We start from the raw sequence: 12,449 nt of genomic DNA on the forward strand, positions 1-12,449 counted from the left end.
CTCCTCTCCCCCTCCCTTCTCCTCATTCTACCCCCTCCCTCCTTCTCTCTCCCTCCCTTCTCCCTCATTCTACCCCTCCCTCCTTCTCTCTCTCCCCCTCCCTTCTCCTCATTCTACCCCCTCCCTCCTTCTCTCTCTCCCCCTCCCTTCTCCTCATTCTACCCCCTCCCTCCTCTCTCTCTCCCCTCCCTTCTCCTCATTCTACCCCCTCCCTCCTTCTCTCTCTCCCTCCCTTCTCCCTCATTCTACCCCTCCCTCCTTCTCTCTCCCCCTCCCGTCTCCCTCATTCTACCCCCTCCCTCCTTCTCTCTCCCCCCTCCCTTCTCCTCATTCTACCCCTCCCTCCTTCTCTCTCCCTCCCTTCTCCCTCATTCTACCCCTCCCTCCTTCTCTCTCTCCCCCTCCCTTCTCCTCATTCTACCCCCTCCCTCTCTCTCTCTCCCCCTCCCTTCTCCTCATTCTACCCCCTCCCCCTTCCTCTCTCTCCCTCCCTTCTCCCTCATTCTACCCCCTCCCTCCTTCTCTCTCTCCCCCTCCCTTCTCCTCATTCTACCCCCTCCCTCCTTCTCTCTCTCCCTCCCTTCTCCCTCATTCTACCCCTCCCTCCTTCTCTCTCCCCCTCCCGTCTCCCTCATTCTACCCCCTCCCTCCTCTCTCCCCCTCCCTTCTCCCTCATTCTACCCCCTCCCTCCTTCTCTCTCCCTCCCTTCTCCCTCATTCTACCCCCCTCCCTCCTTCTCTCTCCCCCTCCCGTATCCCTCATTCTACCCCCTCCCTCCTTCTCTCTCCCCCTCCCGTCTCCCTCATTCTACCCCTCCCTCCTCTCTCCCCCTCCCTTCTCCCTCATTATACGCCCTCCCTCCTTCTCGCTCCCCCTCATTCTCTCCCTCATTATACGCCCTCCCTCCTTCTCGCTCCCCCTCATTCTCTCCCTTCCCTTCTTCTCTCTCCCCTCTCTCTACACAGCATCACTTTCTACTTGGCAGTGGGCTTGACAGCTCTGTCCTTCGTGATAGAGAGGAAGGAGGGGCTAATGGAAAGGTGCTGGGTCTCAGGTAAAGGTCAAAGTTCACACAGTGGGTAACAAAATGGCACCCTATTCCCTATTTCATGCTTCAATTTTGACCTGGGCCGAGCGTCCCAAACAGCATCCTATAGAGGGCTTGCAAGTACGTCACAAATCACCTAGCAACCCCCATGTTGGAAGACCCAACTCAAGTCTGATGAAAGTCCTCCAATCATCCACATGGCTAGCTGCGTTTTGCTACCACCGGAAACTTCTGGAAGATTTCCCATTATTCCATTTTTTTCTAAGGACCAAGAAAACGGAGTCAGTGGGAGAACCTATTCAAGTAAGTAAATATATGTTGAAAATAAAAAAAACAATGAATTATTAGCTAGCTTGCTACAGAAACTAAGTGTGCACGGCTAACTCAAATTAGCTGCTAACGTAATGTTCGCTAGTTAGCTAACTTTACATACTGTATACTGTAACTAACTAGGTGAATAAAATATCACCAGTTTGCTAACTTCATATTAGCTAGTTAGCTATCTTGATGTATTTATCATTGTAACTCCAAATGCATTTGTAGCTAGGTAGCCAGCTAACAGCCATGGAAGAGAGTGAACAGATTAGCTAGCAATTCCAGCTGTCAGAGAACAGAGAGTAGGCTACTCTAGTAGTACCTTTGTGGGAGGACATTATGAGATTATTCTCCAGTTCCAGTCCCTAGTGAGATACTGAGGACAGAGAGATGTAGCAACATAATATTCAGGGCTGTCTAACTTGAGTATAATGCTGCTTGTTTCTTTTCGATGTTGTCTCCTCAGATCCTCAGAGAGCTGGGAAACCCTGTCTGCAGATGAAGAGGTCCTAATTAATGTCTCAAGAGAATATACCATGGATTATATATTAGCACATTTTTGTGAAGAAAAATAGTTTAAAAGTCATACAATGTATAAACCCATTACAACTGGAGCAGGCCAACCGTGCTGGGTGTGCAGGGTTCTGTTCCAGCCCTGCACTAACACACCTGATTCAATGTATCAAACCTAATGAATTAATAATCAGGTGTGCTAAAGCTGGGCTGGAACAGAAGTCTGCTCCCCCAGTAGATCAGGGATCAGTGGATAATGAGTCAATAAGTGTGCTAAAGCTGGACTGGAACAGAAGTCTGCTCCCCCAGTAGATCAGGGATCAGTGGATAATGAGTTAATAAGTGTACTAAAGCTGGACTGGAACAGAAGTAGATCAGGGATCAGTGGAGCGATGTTGGACACCTCTGGTATTGATGTTTTTTTTGTTCACCTGAAATTGTTTTAATAATAATAGCATACGTGTTACTAAAATGTCTAACCTTTACATAGGAGTTAGCATACTTGTACACTTTGACATTATATGAAAGTGTTGATTTTTACAGTTAAGTGTTAATGTAACTATTATTCAAGATGAGCTAGTGTTGATGTTGATTAATCACAGATCACAATCCTGCAATAAAGAGGAATTTGTCTGTTTCTGTGTTCTATTCTCAAATGAACATTTCCTCTCCAATTAGTTTGATTTGATTGTCACTATTTTTTCAGGATATCGGCCATGTGACCCATTTTGCAGCTGATAATGGAATGCAACACCAATGCAGCCATAGACCTACAGCAGTGGTTCCCAACTCCAGTCCTCCAGTTCCCCCAACAGCACACATTGTTGTAGCCCAGGATAAACAAACCTGATTCAACTCATTGAGGGCCTGATGATTAGTTGACAAGTTGAATCAGGTGTGTTTGTCCGCGGTTACAATAAAACTGTACTGTTGGGAGGGGGTACTCGAGGACCGGAGTTGGGAACCACTGGCCAATAGCATGATGGCATTAGTCTTCTGGGCATTTGCAATGCAGCCCTTGACATTATGCTGCTGAAGCAGAGAATAGCTTAACTCACACACTGTTGACATATTGTTCAGCTGTAGACTATGTATATGAGGCTAATCATTATACTAGATGTTGTACATGCTTTGTGCTGACATGACATTTTTGGATGCAAATCTAAGCCTCGTAATCTAGGTGGTGAAATGTCTGAAAGCAGGAGATTGGATCCTTAGCTTAAAACATACACACAACTATACTGAACAAAAACATAAAAGCAACATGTTTCATGAAATAAAAGATCCCAGAAATGTTCCATACGCACAAAAAGTTTATTGCTCTCAAATGTTATGCACAAATTTGTTTACGTCCTTGTTAGTGAGCATTTCTCCTTTGCCAAGATAATTAATCCACCTGACAAGTGTGGCATATCAAGAAGCTGATTAAACAGCATGATCATGACACAGGTGCACCTTGTGCTGGGGACAACAAAAGGCCACTCAAATGTGCAGTTTTGTCACACAACACAATGCCACAGATGTCTCAAGTTTTGCAGGAATGTCCACCAGAGAATTTAACGTTAATTTCCAACTGGCCTCACAACACGTGTAACCACGCCAACCCAGAACCTCCACATCCTGCTTCTTCACCTGTGTCTGAGACCAGCCACCCGCGGATGAAATTGAGGGATATTTCTGTCTGTAATAAAGCTCTTTTGTGGGGGAAAAATCATTCTGATTGTCTGGGCCTGGATTCCCAGTGGGTGGGCCCATGCTTTCTCAGGCCCACCCATGGCTGCACCCCTGCCCAGTGATGTGAAATCCATAGATTAGGGCCTAATGAATTTATATCAATTGACTGATTTCCTTATATGAACTGAAACTCAGTAAAATCGTAGAAATTTTTGCATGTTGCATTTATATTTTTGTTCAGTATAATTCATTCTATTTTTATTTGTATTATTATTTTTTAACTCTGCATACATTGTTGGGAAGGGCTCATAAGCAAGCATATCACAGTAGTGTACACCTGATACCTGCATGTGACAAATAAAATGTGATTAGATTTTGATCAGAATAATGCCCCATCTCCCCCTAGTGGTCAATACTGGTCAGTACACAGATGATGATCTGAGCCCATAGTGCACTATAGAGGGCTTGCAGTTGACGTACGACGCCTCCTGGCGGCCATGTTGGAAGACTACTGCATTAATTATTCTGACAGCCAAGCGTCTACTCCTAACGACATGATGACAGTGCCTAAAACTAGTTGATTCATCACCATGGTCATTTTCTGTACAGTATTTGGCAGAGGATTGTTACTTTGAAGAATCTCAAATATAAAATATATTTTGATTTGTTTAACACTTTTCTGGTTACTACATGATTCCATATGTGTTATTTCATAGTTTTGATGTCTTCAAAAAAATGGAGTAAAAATAGTCAAAATAAAGAAAAAGCCTTGAATGAATAGGTGTGTACAAACTTTAGACTGGGACTGTATGTGAATGTGTGTTTGTGTTGTTTCGGTCTGCGTTGTGTCTAATGTGTGTGTGCGTATGTAGTGTATGTGAGAGTGTCGTTGGGTTTTGTGTGGGTGTGTCAATGTAGTATGTGTGAGTGTGTATATATAGTCTAGTGAGTGTGTACGGTGTACGGTCAGTGCAGATAGGCTCAGTGCAAATAGGCTCAATGCAGATAGGCTCAGTGCAAATAGGGCCAGTCCAATAATTGACTATTTAGCTAAATCACCATGGGCCCCACATTATGAAAAAAGAAATACATTGCTTCTCCCTTTTCCTCTATGATCTTCCTACCCTCTCTCTCTCTCTCCTCACTCTCGCTCTCTACCTCTCCCTCTTCTTTTCTCTCTCCTTCTTACTCCTCTCTCTCTCTCTATCCCCCTCTTTCTTCTCTTTCTCTCTATTCCTCCTCTCTCTCTCTATCCCTCTCTTTCTTCTCTCTCTCTCTCTCTCTCTCTATCCCTCTCTCTCTCTCTCTCTCTCTCTCTATCCCTCTCTTTCTTCTCTCTCTCTCTCTATCCCTCTCTTTCTTCTTCTCTCTCTCTCCTTACTCTCTCTTTCTCTCCCCAGGTGTGAGTTCAATGGAGACCGTGCTGGCGTATCTCATCTCCCAGCTGATTATCATCAGTGTCCAGATCGTTCTACTACTGATCTTAATGCTGCTTGTCTTTAAGGTAACACACACACACACACACACACACACACACACACACACAGGTCTCTGTATTGTGACAATAGAAAGAGTCAGGGCCTTATGTAACAGACACTATATCACTGAATAACATGACATGCTCTTTCACCTTCCTCTCTCTTGTTACCATCCCTCCTCTTTCACCTTCCTCTCTCTTGTTACCATCCCTCCTCTTTCACCTTCCTCTCTCTTATTACCATCCCTCCTCTTTCACCTTCCTCTCTCTTGTTACCATCCCTCCTCTTTCACCTTCCTCTCTCTTGTTACCATCCCTCCTCTTTCACCTTCCTCTCTCTTATTACCATCCCTCCTCTTTCACCTTCCTCTCTCTTGTTACCATCCCTCCTCTTTCACCTTCCTCTCTCTTGTTACCATCCCTCCTCTTTCACCTTCCTCTCTCTTATTACCATCCCTCCTCTTTCACCTTCCTCTCTCTTATTACCATCCCTCCTTTTCTGTCTTTCTCACTTTTTACTCTCTCCTCCTCCAACCCCTCTCCTCTCTCTCTCCTTCCTTCTCCCCCTCCTCCAACTCTCGCTTTCCTTCCCCTCTCTTCCCCTCCCTCCCCCCTCCTCTCCCCCTCCCCCCTCCTCCCCCTCCACCTCCCTCCAGATTCCTAATGAGGGGAGCCTGGTATTGGTTATAGCTCTGATCGTGCTGCAGGGCATAACAGGCACTTCCTTTGGTCTGGTCATCTCATCCGCCATCGATGACGAACAGAACGCCACCCAAGCTGCCCTTGGTATCTTCTACCCCAACCTCATCGTCAGTGGTAGGTCACACACACACACGGACGCACGTACACACGCTAGCACACAGAGACACACACACACACACACACACTGTCTTTTACCTCAATAGTCAGTGGTACGTTTTAGGGGGTTTGATTTCCGTAACTATGCAAAACTACAATAGTGTCTTCCATGTTCTCTCAATAAAGTTGAATTAAATCCTATTCAGTTCAGTTCTATTACTCTTTCTGAAAATAACATTTTCTTGGAAGAAAATCCATGTTGCCAAAGCAGTTCAGTTTAGGATATGTCTCTGTCTTCTGAGCCTCACAAAGAGTGAGAAAAACAGCACACACACACACACACATATCTCACTCTCTCTTTCTCTAAGACTCTCTGTTTCTCTAAGACTCTCTTGTTTCTCTAAGACTCTCTGTTTCTCTAAGACTCTCTGTTTCTCTAAGACTCTCTGTTTCTCTAAGACTCTCTGTTTCTCTAAGACTCTCTCTCTTTCTCTAAGACTCTCGGTTTCTCTAAGACTCTCTGTTTCTCTAAGACTCTCTGTTTCTCTAAGACTCTCTGTTTCTCTAAGACTCTCTGTTTCTCTAAGACTCTCTGTTTCTCTAAGACTCTCTGTTTCTCTAAGTCTCTCTGTTTCTCTAAGACTCTCTGTTCTCTAAGACTCTCTGTTTCTCTAAGGCTCTCTGTTTCTCTAAGACTCTGTTTCTCTAAGACTCTCTGTTTCTCTAAGACTCTCTGTTTCTCTAAGACTCTCTGTTTCTCTAAGGCTCTCTCTTTCCTCCTCTCCCTACAGGTATAATCTGGCCTGTGGAGTGCATCCCCTATCCACTACGTTACATCAGTCTGGCCCTGCCCCAGACCTACGCTTCTGAAGCCCTACGATGCATCATGTACAGAGGTAACACACACACACACAGACACACAAATAAAAATACTGTACATAAACTCAGCAAAAAAAGAAACGTCAACTGCGTTTATTTTCAGCAAACTTAACATGAGTAAATATTTGTATGGTACATAAGATTCAGCAACTGAGACATAAACTGAACAAGTTCCACAGACATGTGACTGACAGAAATGGAATAATGTGTCCCTGAACAAAGGGGGGGTCAAAATCAAAAGTAACGGTCAGCATCTGCAGTGGCCACCAGCTGCATTAAGTACTGCAGTGCATCTCCTCATGGACTGCACCAGATTTGCCAGTTCTTGCTGTGAGATGTTACCCCACCCTTCCACCAAGGCACCAGCAAGTTCCCAGACATTTCTGGGGGGAATGACCCTAGCCCTCACCCTCCGATCCAACAGGTCCCAGACGTGCTCAATGGGATTTAGATCCGGGCTTTTCGATGGCCATGGCAGAACACTGACATTCAGTCTCGCAGGAAATCACACACAGAACGAGCAGTATGGCTGGTGGCATTGTCATGCTGGAGGGTCATGTCAGGATGAGCCTGCAGGAAGAGTACCACATGAGGGAGGAGGATGTCTTCCCTGTAACGCACAGCATTGAGATTGCCTGCAACGACAACAAGCTCAGTCCGATGATGCTGTGACACACCGTCCCAGACCATGACGGACCCTCCACCTCCAAATCGATCCCGCTCCAGAGTACAGGCCTCGGTGTAACACTCATTCCTTCGACGATAAACGCGAATCCGGCCATCACCCCTGGTGAGACAAAACCGCGACTTGTCAGTGAAGAGCACTTTTTGCCAGTCCTGTCTGGTCCAGCGACGGTGGGTTTGTGCCCATAGGCGAGGTGAGGACCTGCCTTACAACAGGCCTACAAGCCCTCAGTCCAGCCTCTCTCAGCCTATTGCGGACAGTCTGAGCACTGATGGAGGGATTGTGCATTCCTGGTGTAACTCGGGCAGTTGTTGTTGCCATCCTGTACCTGTCCCGCAAGTGTGATGTTCGGATGTACGGATCCTGTGCAAGTGTTGTTACACGTGGTCTGCCACTGCAAGGACGATCAGCTGATCGTCCTGTCTCCCTGTAGCGCTGTCTTAGGCGTCTCACAGTACTGACATTGCAATTTTTTCCCCTGGCCACATCTGCAGTCCTCATGCTTCCTTGCAGCATGCCTAAGGCACGTTCACGCAGATGAGCAGGGACCTTGGGCATCTTTCTTTGGTGTTTTTCAGAATCAGTAGAAAGGCCTCTTTGGTGTCCTAAGTTTTGTGACCTTAATTGCCTACCGTCTGTAAGCTGTTAGTGTCTTAACCACCGTTCCTGTCACGTCCTGACCATAGTAAGTTGTTATTTTCTATGGTAGAGTAGGTCAGGGCGTGACAGGGGGTGTTTGTCTGTTTTGTATTTCAATGTTGGTTTTTGTTTGGCATGACCTCCAATTAGAGGCAGCCGGTTGTCGTTGTCTCTAATTGGAGGTCATATTTAAGTTGATGTTTGTCCCATCTGTTTTTTGTGGGTGATTATATTTTGTGAGTTGTGTTTGTTCCTCCTGCGTCACGGTTTGATGTTTTGGCCTTCAGTTTATTTTGGTATTGCATTAAGTTTCACAGTCTAATAAATATGTGGAACGAAACAGACGCTGCATTTTGGTCCGATCATTTAAACAGCCGTGACAGTTCCACGGGTTCATGTTCATGAATTGTTTATGGTTCATTGAACAAGGAACAATGAAGATCTGTGAAGTTATTTGTATTTTTACGAATTATCTTTGAAAGACAAGGTCCTGAAAAAGGGACGTTTCTTTTTTTGCTGAGTTTACATACATTCACACAGACATACATACACACAGACATACATACACACAGACATACATACAAATATACATACTATACATACAGTACATACATACATACATACATACATACATACATACATACATACATACATACATACATACATACATACATACATACATACATACATACATACATACATACATACATACACACACAACATAGTCCCGAGCTCACAATGGAGGAGAGATATCCTGCTCTCTCTCTGTCTGTTTGTCTGTCTCATCTTCACATCACAGTACAAACTCTAACACACACACACACACACAAACTCTCTCTCTCTCACACACACACACACACACACACACACACACACACACACACACACACACACACACACACACACACACACACACACACACACACACACATACACACACACACACACACACACACACACAGAGAGAGAGAGAGAAAGACACCATCTTATCTTGTCTCTCCCTCAGGCTGGGGTCTCTCCAGAATGATAGTGTGGCGAGGCTTTGTTGTCACCCTGGGCTGGAACACTTTCTTCGTCATCCTTGCCATCGTCATCCTCAAGCTGAGGATGTGAGACGCCTACCCAGGGAAGATGTGTGCGTATGTAGTGTATGTGAGTGTGGGAGGTTTTTGTGTGGGAGTGTCAATGTAGTGTGTGTAAGTGAGTGTGTATATGGTGTGTGTATATATAGTCTAGTGAGTGTGTGTGTAGGGTCAGTGCAGATAGGGTAACTTTCCCCCTCAGTCACCTTAGTTTGGCTACTCAATCTATCTATTTGTCACTCACAAACCAATCAAAATGCCTGAAATGTGCGTCTGGACACTGCACCCGCCCACTCAGGTGTTGTGAGTGTAATCACCGTCAGAAGAGTGATCATCGCCTGAGGACTATTATTGTGGACAATAACACGAATGGGTATAATATGTTTACAGCAGGATTCTATTGTACTGCCGTTATAAGTCTGTAATGTTAGTGTGTTTTCCCGATACTGCTTTGCATGTTGTTGATAGTTAATTGCCATTATTGCATTGGTTGCACAGGTGTTTTATGTAGGAGATTTGTTGTACTGGTAACACAAGGGTCGAATTGTTAAAAGTTAAGAAGGGGCATGCTTTTTTGTCAAAGCAGCTGTTAGGGTCAGAGTTATGCGTAGCCTCATGAGACTTATTTTCAAACGCACAACTAGGTTGCCTGACAACTCACACTGAATAATTCCACTGCTCTATGTTCGCTACATACTTCATTGCGGAGAAGGAACTAACGTCCGTGGGCGTGGCGTAGCTTTTGGCCAGAGCAAGGATTTTGGGTAGTCAGGCAAACTAGGTATATGTGTTGTTTCAGTCCCATATGTCATGTCTTTCTAGAATGCCATTTTTAGAAATATTCGTTGGGAAAATGTTTGGTCTCTTTCTCAGAAGTCTATTTTAACTAATAAGATTAAATAAGTTTCATATAAATGAATCCACAAGTGCTACCCTACTAAACACTATCTTGAAGTTTAAAAAATACATTGATGTTTCTTGTACCTTCTGTAATGATCAACTGGAGACTGCTTCACGTTTAGTTTGGTATTGCTCTTATACCAGGAAGCTGTGGCAAGATATCTGGAGATTGTTTTTGATCATAAACATTTCCTCTTCTACTTGAAAATGTGATATTTGGTTTTAAAAGTATAGCAAAGTCTTTCTTCTTAAATCAACCTCATTGTTATTTTAGCTCAATTCCATATTCATAAATGTAAATGACCGAGTCAAAAACCTCTTTACTATTTTTGAGAATGAAATTGAACAATATATAAACAACATTTCTTCTTCTCATGACATAAAAGCAAACAAAAGGTTGAATGTCATTTTGACAAGGTGCTTACATAATGTATGGTCTGTATTACTGGTCTGTATTACCCTGACTGTAGTTTTCCATGTTTGGATACTCGGTTGTGTACTCTGTTTGTTTTTCTATATGGGTTTTCTTTTACAATAAAATAAAAAAGACAACTAGGCATATCAGACTACAAATAAGCAGTTTGTTGTCCTGGCAACTGGGAAGAAGTGGAATAATTGTCACGATTCTCACCGACGAGCATTACAATAATATATGAAGCATGGAGAATAACAGTAATGTTCTTGCTGACACAAGCAAATAAATTACCCTGTATTTGAGCCCATTGTCAGGAATTAAAAGTGTTACACTGACTTACATTAGCTATTGTGAAAGACCCAATATTAAGCAGATGTGTAGGAAATGTGGTTTAGTATAGATTGGAGCCAGAAATGTGGTTTAGTATAGATTGGAGCCAGAAATGTGGTTTAGTTTAGGTTGGAGCCAGAAATGTGGTTTAGTATAGATTGGAGCCAGAAATGTGGTTTAGTATAGATTGGAGCCAGAAATGTGGTTTAGTATAGATTGGAGCCAGAAATGTGGTTTAGTATAGATTGGAGCCAGAAATGTGGTTTAGTTTAGGTTGGAGCCAGAAATGTGGTTTAGTCTAGGTTGGAGCTAGAAATGTGGTTTAGTTTAGGTTGGAGCCAGAAATGTGGTTTAGTATAGATTGGAGTCAGAAATGTGGTTTAGTTTAGGTTGGAGCCAGAAATGTGGTTTAGTATAGATTGGAGTCAGAAATGTGGTTTTGTAACAGCCGTCGTAAGGATTGGACCAAGGTGCAGCGGGAACGTGTATACTCATCCTCTTTATTAAATCAAAAGAAGGAAAAACAAACAAATCACATATACAAAACAACAAACGCCTCCAAACAGTCCTGTCATGTGCACAGACACAAAACAGGAGACAACTACCCACAAATCCCATTACCAAAACACCCCTATACATAGGACCTTCAATCAGAGGCAACGAGGAACAGCTGCCTCCAATTGAAGGTCAATCCAATGAACTAAACATAGAAATAGATAGACTAGACTGAACATAGAAGTACACTAACATAGAACATAGACCAAGAAACCCCGGAACACATAAAACAAACACCCCTCTTACATAAGTACATATCCCAACAAACCCCGAACCACATAAAACAAACACCCCCTGCCACGTCCTGACCAAACTACAATAACAAATAACCCCTTAACTGGTCAGGACGTGACAGGTTTAATATAGGTTGGAGCTAGAAATGTGGTTTAGTATAGATTGGAGTCAGAAATGTGGTTTAGTATAGATTGGAGCCAGAAATGTGGTTTAGTATAGATTGGAGCCAGAAATGTGGTTTAGTATAGATTGGAGCCAGAAATGTGGTTTAATATAGGTTGGAGCCAGAAATGTGGTTTAGTATAGGTTGGAGTCAGAAATGTGGTTTAGTATAGATTGGAGCCAGAAATGTGGTTTAGTTTAGGTTGGAGTCAGAAATGTGGTTTAGTATAGATTGGAGCCAGAAATGTGGTTTAGAATAGGTTGGAGCTAGAAATGTGGTTTAGTATAGATTGGAGCCAGAAATGTGGTTTAGTATAGATTGGAGCCAGAAATGTGGTTTAGTATAGATTGGAGTCAGAAATGTGGTTTAGTATAGGTTGGAGTCAGAAATGTGGTTTAGTTTAGGTTGGAGTCAGAAATGTGGTTTAGTATAGGTTGGAGCCAGAAATGTGGTTTAGTATAGGTTGGAGCCAGAAATGTGGTTTAGTATAGATTGGAGCCAGAAATGTGGTTTAGTTTAGGTTGGAGTCAGAAATGTGGTTAAGTATAGGTTGGAGCCAGAAATGTGGTTTAGTATAGATTGGAGCCAGAAATGTGGTTTAGTTTAGGTTGGAGTCAGAAATGTGGTTAAGTATAGGTTGGAGCCAGAAATGTGGTTTAGTATAGATTGGAGCCAGAAATGTGGTTTAGTATAGGTTGGAGCCAGAAATGTGGTTTAGTATAGGTTGGAGCCAGAAATGTG

The 12,449-nt window shown here is 43.5% G+C and overlaps 1 protein-coding gene across 1 annotated transcript; it reads left to right on the forward strand.

Moving 5' to 3' along the window:
- Window positions 1–912: 912 nt before the first annotated feature.
- Window positions 913–10,570, forward strand: LOC115189780 (ABC transporter G family member 20-like). The gene is made up of 5 exons (XM_029748299.1): window positions 913–1,055; window positions 4,952–5,055; window positions 5,685–5,844; window positions 6,618–6,722; window positions 9,036–10,570. Exons 1-5 carry the CDS (start codon window positions 1,034–1,036, stop codon window positions 9,140–9,142), a joined length of 498 nt encoding a protein of 165 aa, XP_029604159.1. The 5' UTR covers window positions 913–1,033; the 3' UTR covers window positions 9,143–10,570.
- The last annotated feature ends 1,879 nt before the right edge of the window (window positions 10,571–12,449 follow it).

The sequence above is a fragment of the Salmo trutta genome, unplaced genomic scaffold (genome assembly GCF_901001165.1).
Source record: "Salmo trutta unplaced genomic scaffold, fSalTru1.1, whole genome shotgun sequence".
In the NCBI taxonomy this organism is placed as follows: domain Eukaryota; kingdom Metazoa; phylum Chordata; class Actinopteri; order Salmoniformes; family Salmonidae; genus Salmo; species Salmo trutta.